At 40.4% G+C, this 24,939-nt stretch overlaps 1 protein-coding gene across 6 annotated transcripts in view; it reads right to left on the bottom strand.

Moving 5' to 3' along the window:
- The window catches only part of esrrga (estrogen-related receptor gamma a), a 148,703-nt gene that overhangs the window by 63,536 nt on the left and 60,228 nt on the right, over nucleotides 1-24,939 (bottom strand). For 4 of the 6 annotated variants that reach the window (XM_086174710.1, XM_086174712.1, XM_086174711.1 and 1 more), the window contains exon 1: nucleotides 9,253-9,621. The exons of 1 other annotated variant lie outside the window; for it this stretch is intronic. In XM_086174710.1, coding sequence (XP_086030836.1) covers nucleotides 9,253-9,308 — 56 coding nt within the window. In that variant the 5' untranslated portion in view covers nucleotides 9,309-9,621. Of the gene's footprint in view, nucleotides 1-9,248; nucleotides 9,622-24,939 lie in introns of those variants that run through there. One more of the 6 variants, XM_086174715.1, reaches the window with a different exon arrangement.

The following is a 24,939-nucleotide window of genomic DNA, read 5'->3' as shown; positions in this document are numbered from 1 at the left end:
GAGAGCAAATACAAAAACAGTTTCTGAGTAATGTCAGAACTCAACGGGTAATAAACTGCTTCTTTTAAATTAATGTTATGATGCAGAACACATTATTGTGGTAATGCTCGAAGCAACTCAGTGCTTTGCTAATTTGCTGATTGTTTATTTAAGATCAATTAAAATACTTATGCGTGATATTTAATAAAACAAGCATACTCAGCTGTAATGTTATTGTAATAATTAAGCATTGGAACAGTGATGCTTATAGCGGGTATACCCAGGTCATAAAGCATTTTTTCATCATCTTCATTTTTTTTTTTTTTTTTTTTTTTTTTTTTTTTTTTTACTGCAGCAGTGAGTGACCTGGATTCTCCTGTCACTTCCCAGTCCTGCATGTAGTGTATCAGTAAACAGAGCAGGATGTAAGTACTGTATGTGTCACAAACTGATAGACACATGTTTACCACACAAACACGTGCATCGCTGTGTGTATGTGATGTTTACCACGGTGTGAGTTGTGTTTCGGTGAGTGCCAGGTAGACAGGCCAATCACTGGACTGACAGCCATCCCTCCTCTCATCCCTCCATCTATCCGCAGAGCTGGGTTGGCCGAGCGGGAGTGTGTAATATGCAGGTTTTAGTTCCACCTCGGTGAATAAAAGGAATCGATATTTTGCCACTGCTCAAGGCTCTTATTGGCTTTGGTTGCAATGTCACAATGTTATACAGACAGTCAACCCTTTAATAATAATCTCAGTTTTATTGGGAATGGTTCTGTTGTTACGCTGGACTGAGGTACATCCACTCTCATGCTCATGGACTGTGGTTGTTTTGCAGTGTGTTTCGTTTTTTTGTGGTTGTGTTCTGTCCGTCTCGCTACATCTCCCGTCTCAAACACACTATTAAATTAACTCCATGCTTGTCCACGGGCCATCATAAGTGACTGCACGGAAGATGTGACATTTGAAGTTATTTGGTTATTTAAGTTTACAATTTCCATGCCGTGAACCGTGAGATGCAAATTTAAAAGTTAAATAATTTTATGCCCAACCACTGTGACAGTAGTTTCTTAAATGTTGTTAGACCAGTAAAAAACACTTTGACTTTCATTAACCGGAACAACACAACTGTCAGACTTCTACAATACTGTGTTTTATTGCATTATCTCTGTCTCATTCCAGAAACTTCAACTAAACTACTAATTTACAGAAGATGTAAAATTTGAAATTAGACAGGAAGCTGCACAAAAAGTGGTTTGGTATGAGTTAAAAGTTCAGTTAAAAAAGAATTAATTCAATTAATTTAACATTTTAGGGAAATGTTGCTTTCCAGCATTCAGCATTAAATGCCTCATGACAATCCTGTACAAAATGCGTACACCCAAAGTATATTATGCAGCAGAGCTACATGTGTAAGTGTGTGCGGATGGGTAAATGTGTGCTCGTACGTGTGCATAAAAACAAGGAGATCTTGAATGTCTTTCTGACGCTCAGTTACTCGCTCATGTGTTGCTGGTCCATCTGTGACCAGCATGACCATGACAATGTGAGTTCGTAAGTGTGTGTGTGTGTGCGTGTGTGTGTGTGTGTGTCTGACATGGTGATGGAGTGATTTATGAGACAGTTACTATTCTTGCTAATGCAAAATGCATCTATCTTTGAAGTAAATACCACAGCACTCACAATCATGACATACAGTAAAGGATCTGCCCTGTGTCATTTCCCAAGTAGTTATTGCAGGGTTAATTTACTCACATTTGGTTTGTTGTATGCTTTGTTGATTTAATATATGAACAATATATGATTCTCAAATACACAGTCAACATAATCTTAAATTACTGAAACAACAACAGATAGGATTTGTTGGTGGTTTGTTGACAAAAAAATAAAAAATAAATTAAAAAGTTGTCCCGTTCCTTATCCACATTCTCTGTAGCTCATCGACCTCATCTCCTTCGACAGCACTTAGTAGGAAATGAAAGTCTAACTATTCTCAATTCTCTTTCATTTTGAGCACCCAAGGAATTTTCTTAAATGACAATCAGGTACCAATAACAATGTATGCATTGAGGGAAAAGCATATGCATAATAAATCTAACTGCGGCAGTTTTCCCTCTGTTGCTACCCACGGCCCTCCAGCACTCTCTGGGGACACCTGGGAATGCAGTTATTGGCTGTGGGGGGAAACACATCCAAAGCCCGAAGGTGGGCGTCCAGAAACATCTTGAACGCGGTGATCAAAATAATAAAAAGGGGGCCAGCAGGGAATGGGATCTTTACATGCTACAAGAACCCCCAGCTGTAGAAGTAAGTTTTAGAGTTTCAACGTTTTTAATCATTTTGTATTTGGAATGCAAATGTGATGCCCGAGTCTCTTAATAATGATGTATTTGAAAAAAGAAAATCACATTTGAGAAAGAATTCCGATTCAAGCACATTAATGTGCACATGTATGTCAAATAATTGCAAATAATTTGACACATATGCAGATAATTGCAAATACTGAAAGTGTGTATGATATGTTGAAATAAAGATGTATGTGACAATGTTTCTCCTGTTCCTGCACATGCATCAGGGCAGATGGGGCTCTACGCAGCACGATGTGGCTCTGTGTGTGTGTCTGAGTGGATGTGGTTGTGTGTGCACGTTAGCGTTAGCGACGGGAGCTGTTAGCAGGGCAGGCGGCAGATGGGCTGTCGTTCTTAATAGGGACTGAGCGGGTGCAGAAAGGTGACAGCTCTGCACAGGGGGGGCAAGAGGGAAGGGGGAGGAAGCCGGTGTGTCAGGAGGTAAATGGTAAAGGAAGAATGGGGGAAAGGGGGGAAATACGGTACGGAAGTAATACAAGAAAAGAGTGGGAAGAGTTAAACGTGTGTGTATATATTTTTGACTGCCTTTTTTGAGGATTGACAACACGTCAGTAGGTTTCGCTTCACGCATTTCCACACTTCTGCATACGACTGAAACGCTATCTTTTAGTTCATAAGCTTTGTTCCTCATTACATTTTAAAAGACAAGCACACCCTGAACCATTTAAAGCTGTTTTTTTTCTTACTTTTCAATTGAAAATTGAAGCACCTAATTTATGCGCTACTGATTAGATGAAACTTGCGCAAATATCTTTTCCACATCCTCAACCAATTTCAGATTCCTTAGCGATGTCTTTCCTTGCGTCGATCACAGAAGCGCAACCAATTAGTCAGTCGACATCATTAAAGTAAATTTTGCTATTTTTTCTTGTTTCTTTAAGTACTAACTACAAATAATTGTATTTATTTTATTTAAAAGTTTATTTCGATTTTGTTTATTTTATTTTATTGAAAGTCACTTCTGTTACTCTTAAAAATTGAAATAAGGCCATTTGGAGTAAAAAAAAAAAAAAGGAAAAGACATATTTGAAAAAAAAAAAAAGATATGTTTGGCTTTCACTTCATCACAATAAGGACATACATTTAAAGCGTTAAGCAACTGAGGGTCTATAAAGTCCATTGCAAGTGTTTCCAAACATAGTGAATTCAGCACTTAAGGCAATGACGTGCGAAGCGACAATCTTGAGACAGAAAGAGAAATATGGAAAACAGATTTAAAAAACATAAAGATAGTGGTGTGGCGGTGGGCTGGCCTGTCATTCTCTCCTCATCAGGCACACACATGAAGCATGATGGGAGGATGAGAGGAGGAATATTTCACTGTCAGTCTGAAGGCAGCATGGTCATCCATTTCTTTCTCTCTCTTAATATCAATCTCTTTCCCTTTCTACAGTAATGTTCTCCCCCCCACCCTTACAAAGTGTCGAAACAATGACAATTTCATCATGCTAAGGTCTGGGCTTGTAGAGGTGGAGAACTATTACACCAGTCAGGTCCCAGTGGAGACAGAGAGACGGGAAAAACAGGGGGAAAAAGTGCAAAAGACAGATGATACGTTTGAGCCTGGATCTTTCTCCTCATTCTCAATAACTCGTCTTCATCTTTACACTCCTTTAGACCCTCACACACCTCACGCCCCTGCCCGAACTACGCATCTGTCTAAGTCTGTGCTGTTGTGGCTGAGTCGCCCATGTCTCCTCCCATTAGAAGTGAAAAGCAACATTAGAGCGTTGAGGAGAACATGATGGGCACACACACTCTCTCTATTGCTCTCTCACTGTCTCTCTCTCTCGCACACACACACACACACACACACACACACACACACACACACACACACACACACACAGTTACATACAGTTCAACGGTAAACCCACTGGTTTCTTTAAATCATAAATCGTGTTATCAAAACTATCATCGCACAAAATAAAGACCTCGATGGCTTCAGCAACATTTACGGATTAAATAAGTAAATTAAGCGGTATCGTATGACTCCAAACAGATGTGAAAAAAGATCTTGTGAAGTGTCACCATGAAATAGAAATGACACACAATGTTTTAAGCAGATCATAGAAGACGTCTTTTTGTGTATCATCGCTCAAGCCCACGAGCACAAATGAAAAGGAGACATCCCAAAGGTATGCGTGATTGAGATGGAAAAGTGGAGAATAATAATTCGTCCTCATCCCATAAATGACGTGATAGATTATGATAATAGTAATAATAAATGAATGCATATTTTGATGTATGGATCATGGACACGTATAGATGACAGGACGGGGATACGGGCCGATGAGCCGTGAGGAGGGAGAGAAGGGGAGCGGGATAAGAGATGAAAGGAGATGAGCGGCACTGCTATTCACTATATATCATTTTCTCTTCTTTCAATCAGCTCTTTGGCATTCAATCACACAACACACACACACACACACACACACACACACACCAACACACATTACGGTTCACTTGTGTAGTGTAATGGCTAATTGCAGTGAGCGTGTGTCACAGCTGGTACAGTCTCTCTTACTGCTCTTTCAACACATAAAGGCAGACATTGACCCATGACATGCATGCAAGCTCTCTCTCGCTCTCTCACTCTAACTCTCACACACACACACACACACACACACACACACACACACACACACACACACACACACACAAACACACACACACATATTGTGGATTGAGTATAAATTAGGTATTTCCATCTTACGAGGACTTGTCCCATTTTGCATGGTCATCTCTGAGGCGATGTATGTACATTGTGTATTTGTGCACATAATAGAGTATTCTTTTAAATGATTGAATCACACCATTCAATGAGTATTTTCTTTTTTCAAATTTTGTTCACAATTTTGGTTTTTGGCAACTTTATTAAGTGCATATCACTTCATGTTTGCATTAGTATGCCTGCATTTGTGCAAGGATGTGTGCGCTCATGCGTACATGTGTGTCAGGTGGACCCCAGAGAGCTAGTGTCAGACAAAAGCAGCCCCCCCCCTTCACACATGCACGCACGCATGCACGTGCAAATGTGCGAGTGCGCGCGCACACACACACACACACACATGCACACACACACACACGCACACACACACACACACCTATTGCTCTGTGTCTTTTGCATCTTTCTTAAAAGGACTAAATTACCATGAGAACCCTCCCTCCACAGGAGAGGGCCGACAAATGTGTGTGCGTGTGCGTACACCACTCGTATATGTGTGTGTGTGTGTGTGTGTGTGTGTGTGTGTGTGTGTGTGTGTGTGTATTTACTTGGAAGACAAAAGAAAAAAGTGACAGATAACAAATGCCGTAGAGACGGACAGACAGGGAAAAAGAGAAGGAACACCTCCATGTACAGGCCACCAATGGGTCAAGCACGCAAATACACGGACAAAATGTGCACAGGCTGGACTACATGCATGACAACAAACAGATGCAAATGCACACGCACATGCACGCGCAAGCACACACATACAAACGCGCACAAACACGCGCAAGCTCACACACACACACACACACAAACACACACACACGCATACACACACATACACACACACACACAGCCAACAAATCAGCACGGCACATATTGACATGCTTTGACAGATGAATTAAGTAAATGATTTTATAAGGAGATTAAAAGGATTTTAATTTACGCAATCTCTCTTTGGTCCCCCCGTCCCTCCCACCAGTCAGCTTTACGTCTCTCTCCCTCTCTCTCTGTACTGCTTTTCCATCCCTTGTGGAATGAAAAAGAAATAAATGCACGAGAGAATGAAACAAAGAAACAGGAAAAATGCCAATATGTACATGAAAAAGAATTTTACTTCGGTTAAGCTTGAAATTTCCAGTGACTTATATTACTAATTTTTTCAACAATTTAATTATTTTCTCAACAATGCACCAAATAAGAGAAAAGAAAAACTCCAACTGAATTCATCTCAAGTTTAATTAGTGATAGTCTTAATGTTTATTGATATATTCTAAATAGTTTACAGAGGAAACCGGCATTTTGATTTCAGTGATTGCACTTCTGTGACTTGAGGTGTACACTAGATCAAAAAAAAAAGAAGATTATTTTAAGTCTTTACAGTCAATATAATGTGTGAAATCGATGTCAGATGATTAGTCTATTTGTAATTAGTTCGTTATCAAATTGACATGCTGTGGCACAACCCACACAGTCTGAAGCATAAGCACGATCATATGTACCTCATCACCATTATATCCCTCAACATTTAACTTTTTATTATTCTAACATATTTACCTCCAATGCTGTGAAATATAATTTTTCATTAAATATGCAACAAGCAAGTGATAATGTAATTCATTTAGGTATAATTTGATTGTGACCGAACAGACTTTTCCATTTCTACTCATAATCACAATTTGTTTGCAGAACATTCGTCTGGAAGTGCAGACCATTTACATTTGATTAAAAAAAAAAAAAAAAAAAGACAAAAAGACAAAGACATTTAGATCCAAATCATGACTGAAAATAACTGAAATAATTTGCGCTGTTCTCGTGGCTCTCATCATTGCTCACAATTCAAATTGCTGCCTGAACGATCTCCACGGCCGCTGTGCGAGTCTTGCAAGCCGTCTCCCTCACATTCACTGACAAGGACCAAGTAAGTTGTTCAAGTCACAGTAAAAAATGTATATTAATGAAATGCAAATGGTATGTACACGGTAGCATGAGGGGAATGTAATTATGTTAACAGCTTAAGCGGTACTTGTTGTTATCCTTATTATCAGTATGATGATCATCATCCCTAATATTTTAATTAGTGTGGGGAAGCTGTGCCTGAGAGCAACAGAGGCGACGCCTGAGCAAAGAAATGGAAGCGGTGGACAGATCGATGATAATATAGAGAAGCGGAACCATGAAAGCATGGACTCTTTAGTAAAATGCTTGTAAGCAACACAAACAGGTAAGAAGGGCATGGAAACTCTGCCATGTATTTGACTCAATATATTGGGTGTTGTTTTTTTACACAGGGGCTCTGCTTTCATGATCTGTTATTTACAAAGATCAAAAGTGTTGAATTGTGAATTCACAATTTCCAATCCAAAATTAATACGAGATTCCAACTGAACACTTTTCTGCTTTGCATCTGAGAGATCGGCAGTCAGGGATGGAGAGTCTGAAGTCTGTGCAGCCCTAAATGTTTAGAATTTGCCTCTGGACATCCAAATGTATGACATATAAAGGGAAATAAATCTCCATGAAAAAGATTGTTTTAAGGCTTTTCTTTCCTGTCAGAACTGTCGATCTCTGAAACCTTAATTATGGCATGGCACTGACACAATATTAAAATATTTTGGTCCATTCATTGTTATTCCCATAATCAAACGTATAGAATTAGTGTGAGGAATTTGACCATTTTGTTGTAAATAAGAAATTTAAAAACAGTCAGCGAAAAATATTAAATACAGATTCAGAGGAAATACTTCAGCTCACTTTTTTTCGATTAAAAAAATGTTCCTTCAGAATTCATCATTCTGTGCACCAGAAATGCTCGTCCTCAGAAAGACACAGAGACATTCAGGGGTGAGAGCTGAGATACATGTTTTCAATGAAAAACAAATGAAAGAGATTTTCTTTTAAATTAAAAGCTAGTGTGTTTCCGTTTGCAATGGCCTTTGATTTGATTTTGCTTTTCACTTCTCCACCTCCGGCATTTGGCTGCAAGGATCCTGTGGATATTATTCTGTGTAAATATCAACCTAATCATAAAACAAAATATATATATATGTATGTATGTATACATATATATATATGACCTCAAAATATCAATTGACAGATAAATTAAAGACTCTGCACATATGGTTTGTTAAACTCTCGCTTTAATTCATGGTGAAAGAATTTTGTCATTTTCATGCAATGCTTTCATGCGGGGACAGAGATGTCAGTTGATGCCACTAATCTAAAATCTTTTTTCATCTTTTAAACAAGATAAACTTTTTCCGTCTGTACCGACTTTAGTTTAAAGGATGTATTTTCATGAGACACACCTTATGTTAGACGCACACTGTAACACCCTCGCATACACAGCTGTCCACTCTGCCACTCAGACTGCTTTTAAAATTGATGTCAATGTGCAGCTGAAAGGGTAAAGAACTGCTCGATGGCACTCACTTGTTTGTGTCTTGTGTGTGTCTGTGTGTAACTGTCTCTAATTCCTGTGCAGGGCCACACGCTGAGTTGCCCGTCTGAAATTCTACCTCCTCTGGCATGTAAGAGCGCTGCCTTCTACCTTTCTCCTCCCTCCTCTGTTATGGGCCCTTCTCCTCCCATCGCCCCACGTCCGTCCTGTAATCTCACTGCCCTGTTACCTTGTTGATTCTCCGCCTGGATGAACATACATTAAAAACACACCTGGCCAGACACAGGGGAATATCTGGGTAGTCCTGTCCAGGACAAAACGACTAAAAAGTAAAACAACGTCTGAGAATTAGGGGAAGTGACAGAAAAAAATGTCTGTTTTTACTTATGAGCGCTTGTTCATGTGTGCGCATTTGTGTCTTGTTCTCAGGTAGAAGGGCAGAATTTCCTCTCTTCTACCTACTGAGGGAGAGCTGCTGTCCGAGCGCAGCAGCCCCACACACGCACACGCACACGCACACGCACACGCACACACACACTCACACACACACACACACACACACACAAATATACACACACACTGAACGCATGCTACCTGAAAGCAGAAACAACCTTGACATGGTACCAGTCACCTCAGCTGCATACCAGCAGACATACACAAACAAACATACATGCACGCACACACACACACACACACACACACATACACACACACAGAGTGCAAGACAATGTCAATGACAAGTTGAAGGATGAATAGACGGAAAAGAAGAAAAAGGTAAAATTTACCTACTCTTGGTCAGAGTGCATTAAAAAACACTCGGATAACGGGTGTCCTACCAAATCCATCGGTGATACCGGGTCATTGTCATGTCAACCTCCTCCAGGGAAAAAAAAAGAAGAATAAAAAAGATTTTTGTTTTAAATCAAAGTTTTGATATCTTTCCTTCTCCTCTTCTTTCTCTGGTCCGCTCTCAGTCCTTCCTTCCACTTGGAGGGAGCAATACAATTACCAGGCTCTGCGCTGCCTGCACTGATCGGCTCTGCGTGTGTGTGGATGAGGGAACGTGTGTGTGTGTGTGTGTATGTGTGTGCGTGCGTGTGCGCAGTGCGTGTATCAGAGAGCTGGGGAGAGAGGGGGCTATAGACACACACAGCCAGCCAGCCGGGTAGTTGGGACAGAAAGCTGTGCCGCTTTCCTAATCAACGACTTAAAGCCCCAATAGCGGCTCATGAATATTAAGTAGCATTATGCATATGCAGTCCCTCATGGCCAAGGTTGAGCTGTGATTGGAGGATGTCTGACCAATGGCTGCAGGGAGGGGTGGGGCCAAGGGTGGAGACAAGGAGGTTGAGCGAGAGAGATAGGGAGAGGAGCAGGTAGAGAGGGAGGGATCAGACAAAGAGGGATAGAGGGAAAGACAGAGGGAGGGAGGAAGGGAACGGAAAGGGAAGGACAGGTGAGACAACGATTTAAAGCAAGATGTCCAGCTTTCTTTTTATTTTTCCTTTCTTTTTTTTCTAAAACAGATTTTTCTCCAATTAGTTTCTCATTACTTATCAATACTGGTCTCAACTCTGAGTCTCTCTGCAAAATTAAAAAAAAAAGTGGAACGTTTCAATGTGTTAAAAAAAAATGTGGGAGTGTGGCTGTTTGTTTAAGACAAAATACACCTACTAAAATTCAAACAATCACAAGATCAAAAGAAAAAGTGTAAGCTTGACCCTGACCCGTAGCCTATATTACGTGCAACGCTGCAAACATACATCCACACCCCGGCTCAGCACAGCAGAGTCCATCACAGCTCAGCAGTAAAATACGGGATTATGGCATTTCCAAGGCCCTTGCCCTTTGTTGTGGAATGATTTGGGAATGATTGGGACAAGGTTTTCACTGCTGCTTGCTGTTTTGTTAAGCACCCCGCCTCTCCGTACCAGCAGGCTGTGCATTCCCAGTATTTCATATTTTCAGACACCTTGAAATGTAGGAATTGTTGGTGGCAGCGGGACTCTCCAGGAGAATTAGCTCACCCTTTCTCCATCTCCGAGAGCTGGAGACAGAAGATGGGGGAACGAGCGTGAGGAGAGGGCAGGGTCTTTCCACTAAAAAGGGAAAATGGGAAACCCACGGGGAGAATCAGGTCTTCTTAGCTGCTACGTCGCACACAATTTTCACTTCTTTCTCACAAACTTCTCTCTCCTGTCCACTCTTCCTGATTTTATTTGACGGTTCTCTTTACCATCTGGCATTTTTAGGGCTCAGATACGAGAAGTGTGGAGGAGAGGGGTGGAAAGAGAGAAAGAAATCAGAGGGGTGAAAAGGGGGGGATGCAAAGATGAAAGGGAGTGGTTGTGATTAGCTGCTTTGGAAGAGAACAGATAATAAAACATTTCCTGAAACCAATCTCTTCTTTGATGTGCGTGTGTGTGTGTGTGTGTGTGTGTGTATGTGTTTGCGTGTGTGTGTGGGGGGGTAGCAACTGCAACGTCTCATTGAAATATTGAGTGAAACATTTAACACCTTTGTTGGTAGATAAATGCACATCTATATATATATATATATATATATATATATATATATATATACATATACACACACACACTTACACACACACACACACATCTCTCTCTCTCTTGCTCTCTGTCTATATATTTGTATATGTATGTACATATACATCACTTTACAAAACTAGCTTTTCTTCTGTTTTCCCTCCCTTGAAGCACCAGACAGGTTAGTTAAAATGATGCAGAGCGGGACATGCATTTAGAGCATGAGAGTGAGACAACACGGACAGAACAGAGGGCTGCCTCTCCCACTTTGCAGCATGGCGCTCAAAGTCAAAAAGAAGTGCACTGTAGTTTGAAATAAATATGTAGTGACACAAGCATAATTAAGCAAAATAACTAAAAATGACATTTTTGCATGTTTGTTTTTTTTTTTTTCTGGAAAAGCAACCCTCCATTCTAATAATAAAAAGAAGAGAGAAGCATCAAATTACATACTCTCGTGTAGACGGAGACGTAAGCACAAGTCATCTATTCTATACATTGAATTAATGACCTTTATGTACCAGCTCTCTCCTTCTTCTTAGAAAGAAAATCTGCATTTGTGCCGAGTAAATCATAGTTGGAGAGGAAAGTTATGCTTTTCTTTTGGTCTTTTTTTTCTTATTTAGGATACAGATGTCTTACTCTTCAGCACTTTCCAAAAATTAGTGAAATTGGATATTTTTTTTTTATGCACTGTCAAAAAGGCATTGAAAAGAGCCTGAGTGTCATTCTTTACAAACACACACACACACACACACACACACACATACATACACACAGTTTGCCATTTGCACAAAGGTTCAAACTCATGTATACACAGATGCCATGAGGTTCATGTACACAAGCACAGAAGCACACACACAGTTATGATGTATCCAGGGGCTTATAAGCATCGACAAAGATGAGTGTGAATCAATGCTGCCGTCACTACTGAGCAAACAAATCCTTTACCAAAACCTCTGTCTTTGAAGTATACACACTCGCTCTCTGTCTCTCTCTCTCTCACACACACACACACATGCACACAAGCACACACAGCCATGCACTCTAGCATGCATCAGCACTCACACACATGCACAACAGCATTTAGCTACAGAAATATTAACACATGGAAACAGAGATTCATAGGTTTTGTTGTAATAAATACAAAGAATGTAAATAATTCACAATATGTTTGATTAATCATTTTGCATATATTTGGATTTGCATTACAGATAATTATTTCATGATTCAATCAAGTGAGGGAAAATGATCAGTTTTGAAATAAATAAATAAAACTATATATATATAGATATATTTATAACAATATGTTTTTGTTTTTCTAAAAAATAAAGCGAAATGATTCTATATAGAAATATAAAACAAAATACATTTTGAAATGATCATGATCATGTATAGACACAAAGCTTTGTGACCCTTTGACTTTTGATATATTCCTTCTCCTCAAAGTTTATATCCACCTCCTCATCACACACACACACACACACACACACACACACACACACACACACACACACACACACACACACACACACACACATAAATAGGTGATTTATGTTGCACAAACTAACAAGTCCAAATCGTTGTCTCTTTTTTTCTTTACTCCTCTTTCCCCCTGTGACCCCCATCTTCAATTGCCCTACCCCCACCACAACTATTGATCGCCCTACAGTCATCGTGTGCATGTTGACAGTGACCCCTTTAGGCCAATTCACTCTTTCATCGGACAAATCTGTCTGCCCATGCAGCTCTTAAACACAGACCTATTACAGTGAAAGCTGGGGAAATACCATGTGTGTTCACACATTTGTGTGAATGTGTGTTTGTAAAGGATAGCGGCACAAAACTGTGTGGAAAAATGATGCTGCAGGATGCATCTCTGTCCCCTTAAAATGTAAAATACTGGTATAATGAAGAATTGTTTTACACTTGTGAAAGGCGGCTCAAAATCGACAAAGGGTTACTTTTGAACACAGATGTCTCACTCTTGTCTAAAGTGAGAGAGCGTATTTGTGTGTTTTGAGCTTACGGGGGCACCCTTTTGACATCTGCAGGAGAATTATCCATTGCAACTCTGTGTATCATCAATCACTCCATTCAATAGGCCATGGAAAGTTCATTCACTCCGGCGTGTCTGCCTGATCCGGTCAAAACAGTCTTTTACAAATTCAAGAGGTTCTCACTTAAGTGCCTAATCTCAGGCCACCCACTGACACACGTCTGTGTGTCACACAACAACAGTCCACCGGGGTTTGACGTTGAAACAGCAGTGACAGACGGCAACAAAAATAACCAAAGGACTTTGTGACATCGAAATGCCTCATGTCTGCAGGGTCAATTGAATTTAGGAACATATGCTTTTATTTCTACAATCTAAAACACAAACTTAAGCTGAAACTGATTTAAATATTTCGCAAAATGGACAAACGGAACGGTAATTTCACAAAGGCAAAAACGCGCCGGAACAGGAGAGAGCGGTTGAGAGTCAAACTGTAGTTCATTTGTGGCCAACAGAGGGAGCCATAATGTCTGCTCATATTGCAGGTAACTACATCCAACAGGCTATGCGTGTGTATATGATGAGTGTTATGTGTGTTATCGCGATCATATGCACATTAGAGCATCATACATTTAGATATAACTCCAGACAAGAATCACATCAATATTTCAGTATCGCACAATTTGAAATCCTGTTTCAAAAACACTGCTACACCTCTGATAGGGGAGGCAGAGGTGGGGCCAAGTTACCATATAAGGCTGTCAGCAGGTACATTGCAACATAGTGTGGAAATGGCCAATTTGACCACAGCCCTCCTGCCAACCCCTCCATTGAGCTGCACATGTCCAGACAGAGAGAGAGAGAGAGAAAATAAATCCAGAGTGTTTGAGGGGATGGGGGGGGGGGGGGGGGGGGGGTGAGCAGGAGCCAAAACACTGTCAGGAAGAACCGAAATGGCAAGGAAAACATGAGACAGAATGGTTTAAAAAAATGATTTTCAGAAAAGGAACATGAAAGAAGGTAATTGAAAACCTTTTTTGAAAAACTGGATTGTGTGTGATGTGTTTCATACAAGGTCATCAATACTCTTACGAATTTTACCGGTATAAGTTTGCTGGCAGAATTCCTTTTCTTTTATAAACTGGTTACTGAGGTGATCATTCTGTGAACTTTAGCAATCAAAAATTGGGATTCCTTGGTCCATTTTGAACAGATTGATTGCTGGTTAACTCAATCATTATGAGCCATCTATTTCTTGAAGGAAAGTATTTATGAAGTTTATGTTCTGTGATCAAATGGCTAATATTCTTATTAAAACTTACAGCCAATGCAACCAGTTTTCTGACTGTATGTAACACTGAGTTGTCTTTCTTATTCTTAAGGGTCATTTGTGCTGTGCTCATTGATGTGTGTGTGAGTCATTTATGCAAACACTTTTGGGATCATTGATACAAAACAGTCTCTGTCGTGAAGCGAGGGACGGAACTATCGGTCGAGTCTTTCAACTGTGTCAAATTCAGCGCTAAGATCAAATGACACGGGGCAGAAGCTGTGCAGAGATTAATGTCATTCATAACCTGAATAAGAACAGTCCACTGTTGCAGGGCTCCAATCCAGAATGAAAAATGTTGAAGTCGTTATTTCATGCCAGAAAGCTGCTGAGCTCGCTAAATAGACATTCTGAATGATTTTACTCGTAAATGGTTGGTTTGGGAAGGGCCTGTGGCCAGAGCTCCGCTGGCTGGTCCTGAATTACCCCCTGACAAAAGGGTGACTGGGCTGCGGACGAAGCTTGGCTTTGCAACTCCATGAGAATCTGCTGCTTCCAGAATCCTAATAATATCTAAAGACAAAACACTTCATGAATGCTTTATATAAATCTTAGCACAGAGCTTTCTAACCATGGTTCTCAACATTTATCATCAGTTTGTTTTTTTTTAAACTATATAAATGATACTTTTAATGTATAATCAAAGTTTACAGCATACAATTCTCATTTTTGTCACGGTTTTCATAACAATGCAGTGATCATGTTTAGAGAAGGAGAAGATGCCATTAATATTATAGTTAAAATCTAACTGAGTTACCACAACAGTAATGATAAATAGTTTTTACAAGTCCAAAATGATCCCAAATATGACAATTAAATTTGCACCCAATTTGGTTATAACTGTATTTTTGGAAGACTCCAGCGTTGGTCATTTAACTCTGACTCACCGGAGAAAAATGCACTAAGAGGTTTGTACCCGGTATTAAGCTAAGTCAGATGTAACTTTAAACACTAAGTCCATCCTGATAGTTACACCAAAAGGCACCATCTGGGTTTAAGCCCTCCTCTTCCTAAGACTGGACATAAATCTTATCTGTAGTCGGGAGCAGGCATAAAGTCTGTGGTGTTACTGCTCTCATTGCCATCGTTAATGTGAACCACAACCATCCGCGGAGAGACATCACTCGCTTTTGGCAGTTGGTCGATACCATCACTTTCCACACCGGTAAAGGCAGGAAAATCCTCTTCACAGACATCAACAAAGCAGAGGAAGAGTGCTACAGATTTGATGGACTTTTATTTTTTTTTGGAGGAAACATCCTTCTGTGTCTCGTTGAGAAGGAGGTCTTTCCCTTGAGCCAGTGGCGATTTCTGAATCAAGCAGGCCTTTGGTCTAAGAAATCATTTAAAGCTTGAACTGCTTCTTGTTCGTGTCCGCATTTGAATGTTTATCGGTTGGTGTTTTGTTTTACTGGCTTAACAGCTCTTACTCTCTTTCATTTTTTTTTACGTTTTATGGCATTAATTCGGAGGAAAAAGCTCCAAATGCGCTCCAATGGAGAGTCATCTCTCGGATCCACCAAAGACAAGATTGGCAACAGGTGCCTCAAGTCAGTTTTCTTATAAATATATGTATATTACAATTTAGTTTTGCATAGAAAAACAGGACTTTTGTCTTTTGTCACACAAAATGCAGTCTTGCTCAATAGCCCCATACAATTGTGATAAATGAGTGATAATCAAACATTTTGTCACTATATCCCTATTGAATATGTAAAAATGGAGGTAAAAAACAACATTTAGGAACCATAGCATATGTCTCGAGCAATAGGGGTAATGGGATCATAAAAGCCCTGCATGAGAAGGCAGGCTGGAGAGGTGGAGGGTTCAGAGAGTGGACAGTGATGCATGAAATCATTGTCCTGTCTAACAAAACTGTTCTGGCAGATGTTGCAGAGCTTTGATTAGTGTTGAAATGGCAGACCTCGTCACACATCGGGAGGTTGGGAGAACTAACTAAATGGTCAAAATCTGGGGATATAAACCAACAAACTCATATGGATAGAATTTGACACTTAACTATAATTCTTTTCACAGATTAAGTACCATCATTTTTCTCGCATGTAATATGTGTAAAAATGTAATATATAGGTGTCTTAGTGCTTTGACAACCTTTCCAGCCGCACACAGAAATACTGATTTGAAAAAAGGAAGCTGTCCTTTAAACTTCTGCATGTGCTTGTGCGTTCACCCGGGCACCTCCGGCAGGGGAAGGGGCAGCGATGGTGATCAAGGCCAAGGAGAGAACACCAGCTGCTCGGAAAAGCTTCTGGGTGTTAAGGGGGCTTTATGGAGCTTGTCACCAAAACTCTGTCTGGAGGGTACATACACACACACGCACACACACGCGCACGCACAGAGAGAACGAGAGGTAGAGAGAGAGAGAGAGAGAGAGAGAGAGAGAGAGAGGGGGGAAGAGAGAAAGCGCAAAAGCTGATTTAATTATCATTTTACACTTAATCTCATTCTAAGATGAACTCTGCATCATCCAGCGTCATGAATATGTGCACCAGTGTATTTGATCGGAAGTGATTTGCAAATAGACAACAGCAGCACAGGGCTCACGCGTAGTTGGGGGCACATGATTATTATGTTAGAGACCGTATGTTGGGTTCTCCTTAGAACACAGAGGGACATGTGACAGCCCTGTTATTCCATGCAAAGGTCAGGCAGAATTCACAGCCAGAAAGACAGAGGTGTACGTGTGACAGAAAGAGATAAAATCAGATACTAAGCCTGAGAAGGGAGAGGAAGAGAGGGAGGAATGTATATGCCTAGCTGGCAATAAAGGGTGGGAATGAGAGTCAGGCAGAGAAAGTGACCTTAGCACTTATAAAACGGGAAAATAACCTCTGCTGAACTTTCACACGGCTTAAGTATTTGAATATTACATAAAACCACACTGTGACATAGGAAGTGTACGATACCGTCCGCCATGCTTTCATTCATATTAATGCAAATTGACAGTTAGTTATTTAATGAATTACAACTTGCATTGAGTCAAGTTAGTTAGTTAACAAATATGTAACCCTATAACTGATGTCCAAAAATTATACAGCCACATATTCATAGCAGGTCAGTTGTGGTCACCATCCTGTCAGTGGTCTGACTGAAGGTTGACTAGGCCGCACCTCAAGGAGTAAAAATAGTGACCTCATCAAACCGGCACCAGTAAAAAGGAAAGGCACAGGGTCGGCCAGAGGTTTAACCTCATCAAACGTGGACAGACAGGGCAGACATTATAGACGTCAAAACTTGTAGATGCAGGCTGGTGCGTTCGTGGGAATAAACTCAGACCATTTCCATCCAGTTGCACTTGATATAATGTTGCTCTTGCAAAATGCATCAAGAAACTCTTCTCACTGCCAGCTGAGGTCACATTCTGTCAAAAGTCAAATAGTGGCATTTGGACAGTGGTTTGAGTGCCAGATTTGGATGGTGCAGGGCTGTTTGAAAAAGAAGTAGCGTTAAGCTAGTGTCAAGACTGGACATCCACAGAGCACCGGACACCAGCTGGCATGTCCTCATCTTTTCATTTAGGGATGCTACTGAACGCTGAAGCTAATTCACTTCTTGCTCTGGAATCACAGAATGAGACATTTCTTGATGTGAAGGCAAGAAATCATATTGGATTATGAGGTAAAACCACCACTTCATACAATTGAGACATAAAAGTAGTTTGTAAAAAAGAAAATAAATAAAAATAAAAGAGCATTAAGGACTTGGACTAAAGCACATCCCCTCTAAGAACAATAATAATCTAAAGACACATCCAAGTTGTTTTATCCGACGATTTAGAGGGATTTAAGCAGCCCTGCAAAACTTCTGAAAGTAGGCCAGAACAATCATTTGAATTTACTTTTGATTTTCCCTTACATAAAAAAAAACACGTCGCCAGAGTTTATTCCCTTGCACTAAGTGGTAATGAAGTATCATGAAAAATAAATCCTCATGATGGACATGTAATGAGTATATGAATGTGCGCAAGTGAAACGAAGAGAGACACGGAGAAGTGGAGACGGCTTACTAACGGGTTTTATTTGTAGTCCGGGTGCACTGTGTGTGGACCGGAGATTTCAGCGGCTTGTTCTGAAAATAGGAACGGGATTGCTGTGTTGACAGATCATCAAGCAACATAATTATTAATTGAGCCAGTTCAGCAACGAAAGAAAGACAGAGAGAGAGAGAAAAGAAATATAATCCTTCCTACCAAAACCTTTTTTCCAACTCATTGACAGCACACATTCACATTGCTGGATGAAACAACCAATAGTCATTCTGAACCGGGGTGATGTAAACATCGGGGTGAAATCGGCTACTGACAGATAAAAAGTTTTTGTCCAGAGAAGAAGAGCAGTTCACTCTAAGTGATATCAACCAGTCTAATATCATTGCCCACTCGTGATGCTAACGATATGGTGCTTAAGTCATAGTTTGGCAAAACAAGGTTCTGTCAGTGCTTCATCAGAATGAGGAGCAGTTAGTTTACATGTATCAACCCCATCTGGTTGGGTATTCATTCATTCATCTATTTTTCTATAATGCTTATCCTGCACTCTGCCACTGGCCAAAAGGTCACGATCACCATGTCTCAGTCAGCAGTCGGGCCAGATATAGAGACAAATACCATTCATCCTCTCATTCACACATCTGGGCTATTTCGGGTTTCAAGTGAACCTGCTGCATGTTTTTTGACTGTGGGAAACCAGAGAATCTGGGGGAAACACACGCAAACACAGGAAGAACATGCAAAATCCACACAAGAAGCCCCCCCCCCGGAGTCAAAACAGGGACCTTCTTGCTGCAAGGTGGAAGCAAGAACCACTCTGTAGTCCCTGTTTGATTGTAAATCACAAATACCAAAGGATGATTAATCGTAACACAAATTTGAACAATAATTATCTTCAATTTGAGGATAAGTCAATCCCGTTACTGATGGAGTTGACTGGAATTAAGAAAGTCAAAGACTTTTGCCTTCGGAGGACTTTAGTCATTAGTCAGACTTCTGGAAAAGAGAGGTGGACTGGCATAACCATCTGTTGAGGTTTGCAGCTTGTGTGGCTGAAAAGGTGAGTTCAGTTTGCCGAATATGTGCCAGAAATTCAAATACCGCAGTGGAGCCTGTGCGCACAAATGAATAAATTCTCACCATTATTTTCATTCATGTTCTTGACCTCATGATCTTTCCAGACCTCACAACTACTTTCCTATCTTTCAATCTCCCTTTCTAATCTTACTGGTTTTGATATTTTCCCAGGGATAAATTGCAACTAGGATGTAATTATAGGCAGACTGAATTTATGCCGGTCTGGAAAAAAAAAAGTGTGTGTGTGTGTGTGTGTCAGTGAACATGTCTCTCTGTTTGCGTATCTGTATAAAGCCATGTTTTGTATTGAAATAGGTGACTTCAGAGAGGGGCGTTGCTTTAATTACACCGCTCTCAAACAGAACATGAGTGGGCTATTCCACTGGGATTAGCCGTGTCTGTCTGAATGCTGTCTCTTTGTTAACACAACACACACAACTAACACGCTTACGGAGACACAAATGTATGCCTGCCAAAAAAAAAAATCCCCCTGCCAGTAGTTCAACACTCAATTTATTCAAACTGAGGTGAAACCCAAGTGAATAATTCCACTTCTAATAAAGCTGCGAAGACAGTGTGTGTGTGTGTGTGTGTGTGTGTGTGTGTGTGTGTGTGTGTATGTACAAGGGAAATGGGATGAAACTGTTAGTGAAAAAAGAGAACTGAAAAGGCTGAGAGAAAAGGGAAACCAACAGTAAACTTGATATCTATTATAAAAACCTAATACCTAAAATTAACCTAAATTAACCTAATACTTCAAAATGACTTGCTAACTCCTGGTTTCAAATATACACATTAGCAAGCAAGGAGAGCTAAATTGATCGAGATATGTCAGCATTCAAACTGAAGCGGGTGCGTAAAAAGTGAGAGCCAGCGAAGTAGCTAAGATAGTTTTAACAGGATGGATTTAGAGAGGCTGTAAACAAGGCTTCACTGGATATGGGTAAATTCTTACTTTTTGATAATAGCACCCTCAAATAAGCAAATGGTAATTGATATTGTCACCTCTGAATTCCTGGAATGGATTTTCTGAATGGGATGTTAGAAAAATGTTGCTGGTCCGACTCATCACATTTTGCAGTACAAAGCTCTCATAACAAAGCCAATGTGATTTTTGATGATACTGTTTTCATTGCTCAGAAAAACTGCAGTCAAACTCTACAACATACAAGCACGCAAACTCAAACACACACACACTGATGAACTTGGCGTCTGTTACCATGTGTACAGTGGGTTGGATCAATATTTGGGATTAAAATGATTGCATGTGTTTTAGAGTGGTTTCAACATCTTATGCAACAAACTGAGCCCCAGGGACTGAAATGTCAGATAGAAGCATATCAAAAGGATCGAATTTCACCTATAACTATACTAAAAAATTGCCAACTCTCAAAAAATCATTACTTAACTGGGAGAACAACAGACTAAATGTCTCACAAAAGATTCAGACAGCCAATCAGCAGCCACACATGCTATAAAAGCATAATCTAAAAAGATAACCAGATTGCAGTCATAATCACAAAAAAAACCCTAAATCAGAGTGAACATCTACTAACAGATATGTCTGCCTGCCAGTCATCTTATATTCTCTCAAAAACATTCAATGCACCAAGTCCTTAAATTTCAGATTTATCTGTAGCTCATTCCAGGCAAAGGCAGCAACAAACATAAATGCATTCTTCCCCAATTCAGTTTTGACCCGCAGAACAGGCAGCCAGAGAACATCTTGGAAAGTGCATCCACTGAGTTCCAAAGCCCCTCTCACTCACAGAGGTGAGAAGGTAGTCGGGAAGAAGACCGAGAAAAGCCCTGTAGATAAATATCTGCAGATGATTTAGTCTACTTGTAGACAAAACAGATCCAATGCACTCATACAGCACATGGTGATGCTTGAGAGATCTTAACTTGCTGATAAAACTCAGTGACACCCAGGCTGAAGAGCACGTAGACACAGTAAAATCTACAGCTCAAAATTTGGTGCTATGTATGAAACTTAGCATGAATGTATATATTTGTTTCTCTTGCAGTGCTTCTCATCATGTACTGGGGACCATAGTCACAACACACTAGTGGGGCAAGCTTCTTCCGGTATAGGTATGGCTTAAAATTAATAAATTAATGAAATTATCATCCACGCATTTACTGTACAACCACTTATCCTGGGCTGGATTACTATATGAAATAAAATAAAACTAAGTCATTATCCATTTGGATTGTCAGAGTGAAGAATTTGCTCTGATTTTCATGTGATTGTTCCTACTTGATTGTCTGAGCTACCCAACGGAAAACTGAAAACATGGAAGAGATGATTGTTCCAGGGGCTAAAAGAGAGACAGCTGGCGTCTTGCTTTCTATAGCGAAGACCCCTGATGCAACTCCTGGGATCAGGGGTCAGGAGTTTTGTGTGTCCCTGCATCATCTAAAGATCAGATGAGAAGGCAAAAGAGTGCATATTGTTGGATCTACACCCAAAATGACAGACTCTGTCTTCAACAATATTTAGCATAAAGTAGCGGGTTCATATTTCCATCACAGTTTTCTAACAATGAATTATCTGTCGTGTTTGTGCATGAGAGAGAGTGTGTGTATGCCAATAGGGCTAACCAATGCCACCTGCCTCTTGTGGCTTTGTCATGTCCTTTAGTGTGTCAGAATCCCATTTCTACTCACTTCATAATCATCATTATCCATTCATAATCTATACTTCTCAGTCAGTCCTTCACTCAGCATTGTGGGTGAGCTGGAGCCTTTCAAAGGGTGAAAGGCAAGAGACCTGGACGAGTCACCAGTTCAGCACGAGATTAAATATGTAGACATTTACACGTCTAGGCAATTTAGGGTCTGATGCATATTTTGGACTGTTGAAGGAAACCGGAGAACCACATGGCAACCTATGCAGACGCAAGAACATGCAAACTCCACACAGAAAGCCGCCCCTCCCCCCGTTGGAACTGAACTAGGGACCTTCTTAGTATGAGGTAGGAAAATGAATTAATAGAGGTCTTTCGATGAAACAGTAATCTTCATGCTGTCAGCTGGAGAAAAACCTTAAATTCTCTTGTGTCTGAGTTTATAATGGATGAAAGCAAAAAAAAAAAAAAAAAGCACCATGCTTAAAGCTGGGGTGTCAAACGTACGGCCCGCGGGCTGATACTGGCCCGCCAGGGGTCCAATCCAGCCCATGGGATAAATCTATAATTTGAAAAAAATACATAAAAATCACGAGCTAATTTTTTAAGATAAAAATGCATTCCCTACATTGTCTGCAAGGGGCGCACTGTTTTTGTCAGTGTTAGCAACATAGCACAACACTATGAGACCCAGAACTTACAGCAGATGGCAGCAATGCGGCTTCCGGGTCTGTAAATAGAACTCTTAGTTATTGCTAGAAATTTACCTGCTTTTCCGCTGACCCTGACACCCTCATCAGCAAGATGTAGTTGTCAAAAAAGGGAAAAGTTGACCTCAAGCTTAGGGTTTTCCAAGAAATATAAATCGCTTTTTATCTGTTCGTTGAGGTTAATAAGAAACCGGTATGGTTGGTGTGGATGCAACAAGTTTCGGTGCCACAAGGAGACTCGCCAGGGCGAAAAATACAACAAAAGGCACGGAGAACTGAGTTGACAGAACTGAAGCATAGTGTTGTTGAAATTGCACTTACTTTTCATCATGAATCTCAGATTGTTTGTCATGTATTTTTTTAAATGAACAGTTCATTACATATAAAGATTTTTATAATTTACCTGTTCTCTACACTAAAGCAAAGGAAAATTTGGACTCAGCGTTACTTCTAGGTAATTACGCTTCTAGGTAATTTACTGGTCCGGCCCCCTTGACATCAAATTAGGCCGTATGTGCCCCCTGGACCAAAATGACTTTGACACCCCTGGCTTAAAGAATATAAATAAACCTTTTTTGGAAAGTGACTCAAACTCCCGATAAACGGAGGCTCTTCTATTTGCTTTCCTTTAATGAAGAGCCAAACAAACCACTAAAACTGCTACCTCATTTTAAAATTATGACCTGTTGGATGTCACTCATGGGCACACCGGGCTACAGCAGTTCATACTGCAAAAAAACCCATAAACACACTCCGCTTCATCTGTTCAGTGTCTAATGACGTGTGTGAGTAATTACTTTCCAGCCATTGTGTGCGGGTGTTTAAGTGTCTGCATTCAGTGCAAATGCTCATGTTTTTTATCTGGGCTTTTGTCTATGTCTTCGCCTGCAATGAATGTGTTTAATGGTGTGTGTGAAAATAATCACTTAATCGTTGCACTGCCTCCATTTGAGGTGTGCGTGCGTGTGTTTGTGTATGTGTGTTTCTTGGTGCGATGATTTCACTGTAAAATAAGCTAAAAGTGGCAAACGGATGGAACACTACAGTGAGGAAATGGGGGGAAATTGAGAAAACAAGACAGAGATGGAGGGAAGAGACAGGTAGAAAGACAGACCTATACTCTTTATCTCTCTCTAATTCTCCACAATAACCCCCCCTTTCAATGTTGCTCTCCAAACTGTCGGCTTGTGAATTTATAGTTTGCCCAATGATTGCTTCCCGGGCCATGATGGCTGTAAATTGCTTTGCCATTTGGTAAATGTTGGCAGTCAGAAGGTATACAAGTAATTATTTCCGCATGTGCTGATTGAGACATAATTCCAAGATGAGGATGTGGAAAAATGACAGCATTTCGAAACAACTCTGTTTTAATTTCCCACCATTCCTAATTAGAATCTGCATGGACATGGGGAGTTTTTTATGTGGTTTCCTCCAATGGGGCCAGAAATAATTAAACTGTCAAGGGGAAATAAATACGTATAAACAAGGTATAATTTTTACAGTGTGCAGCACCTTGTCAGGCCATGACTTTTTGTGAAGAAAAACAATGTAGTGAACAATGTGGGGGCATAGAGGACATCCTGAACACACACACACACGCACGCAGGGATGCACACACACAAAATTCTAGAGAAGGAAGTCAAGACAAAATTAAATTGGCATTTAATAATTTATCGGAGGAATGAGAAAGCAGGCACAAACTGGTATTGTGCCCCAGGACCAACGCCAAACAGTTGAACAATGATCCAGGAAGTCAATCTGCCAATCCTTGGGTGGATTAGAGGATAGCATCCACTGAACAAGCTCAGGACTAAGCTCACACTGATAGGCAGAGCTGATGGAGTTGCATTGGAACTAGGCTTACTCAATTACAATCTGACAACACCTTGTAGAGCCCAGCTTTGCCTGGATACACACACAAACACACACCCCTAAGTGATTCTTGTAACGCAGCAGATATCGCAGACTTCATCAGGCTTTCAATGAAAGGTATCACAGAGAGGGGGGGAGAGAGAGAAAGAGTTTGTGTGTAACCTGGTATTCCATTTACTCAGAGGCATTTAGCTGACACTTTTATCTAGTATGTCTACCAATAAATTGTACAAATTGCTGAAAATCTTCTCACCAACACACAGGCAACCAGCTCCACCGGGTGCAAGACGCCTTACTCAAGCA

The sequence above is a fragment of the Fistularia commersonii genome, chromosome 27 (genome assembly GCF_037954325.1).
Source record: "Fistularia commersonii isolate RoL2024-O1a breed Wild chromosome 27, RoL_Fcom_v1.0, whole genome shotgun sequence".
NCBI lineage: Eukaryota > Metazoa > Chordata > Actinopteri > Syngnathiformes > Fistulariidae > Fistularia > Fistularia commersonii.
The sequence above is the reverse complement of the archived record's forward strand: the minus strand, read 5'-3'. Positions and strand labels throughout refer to the sequence as shown.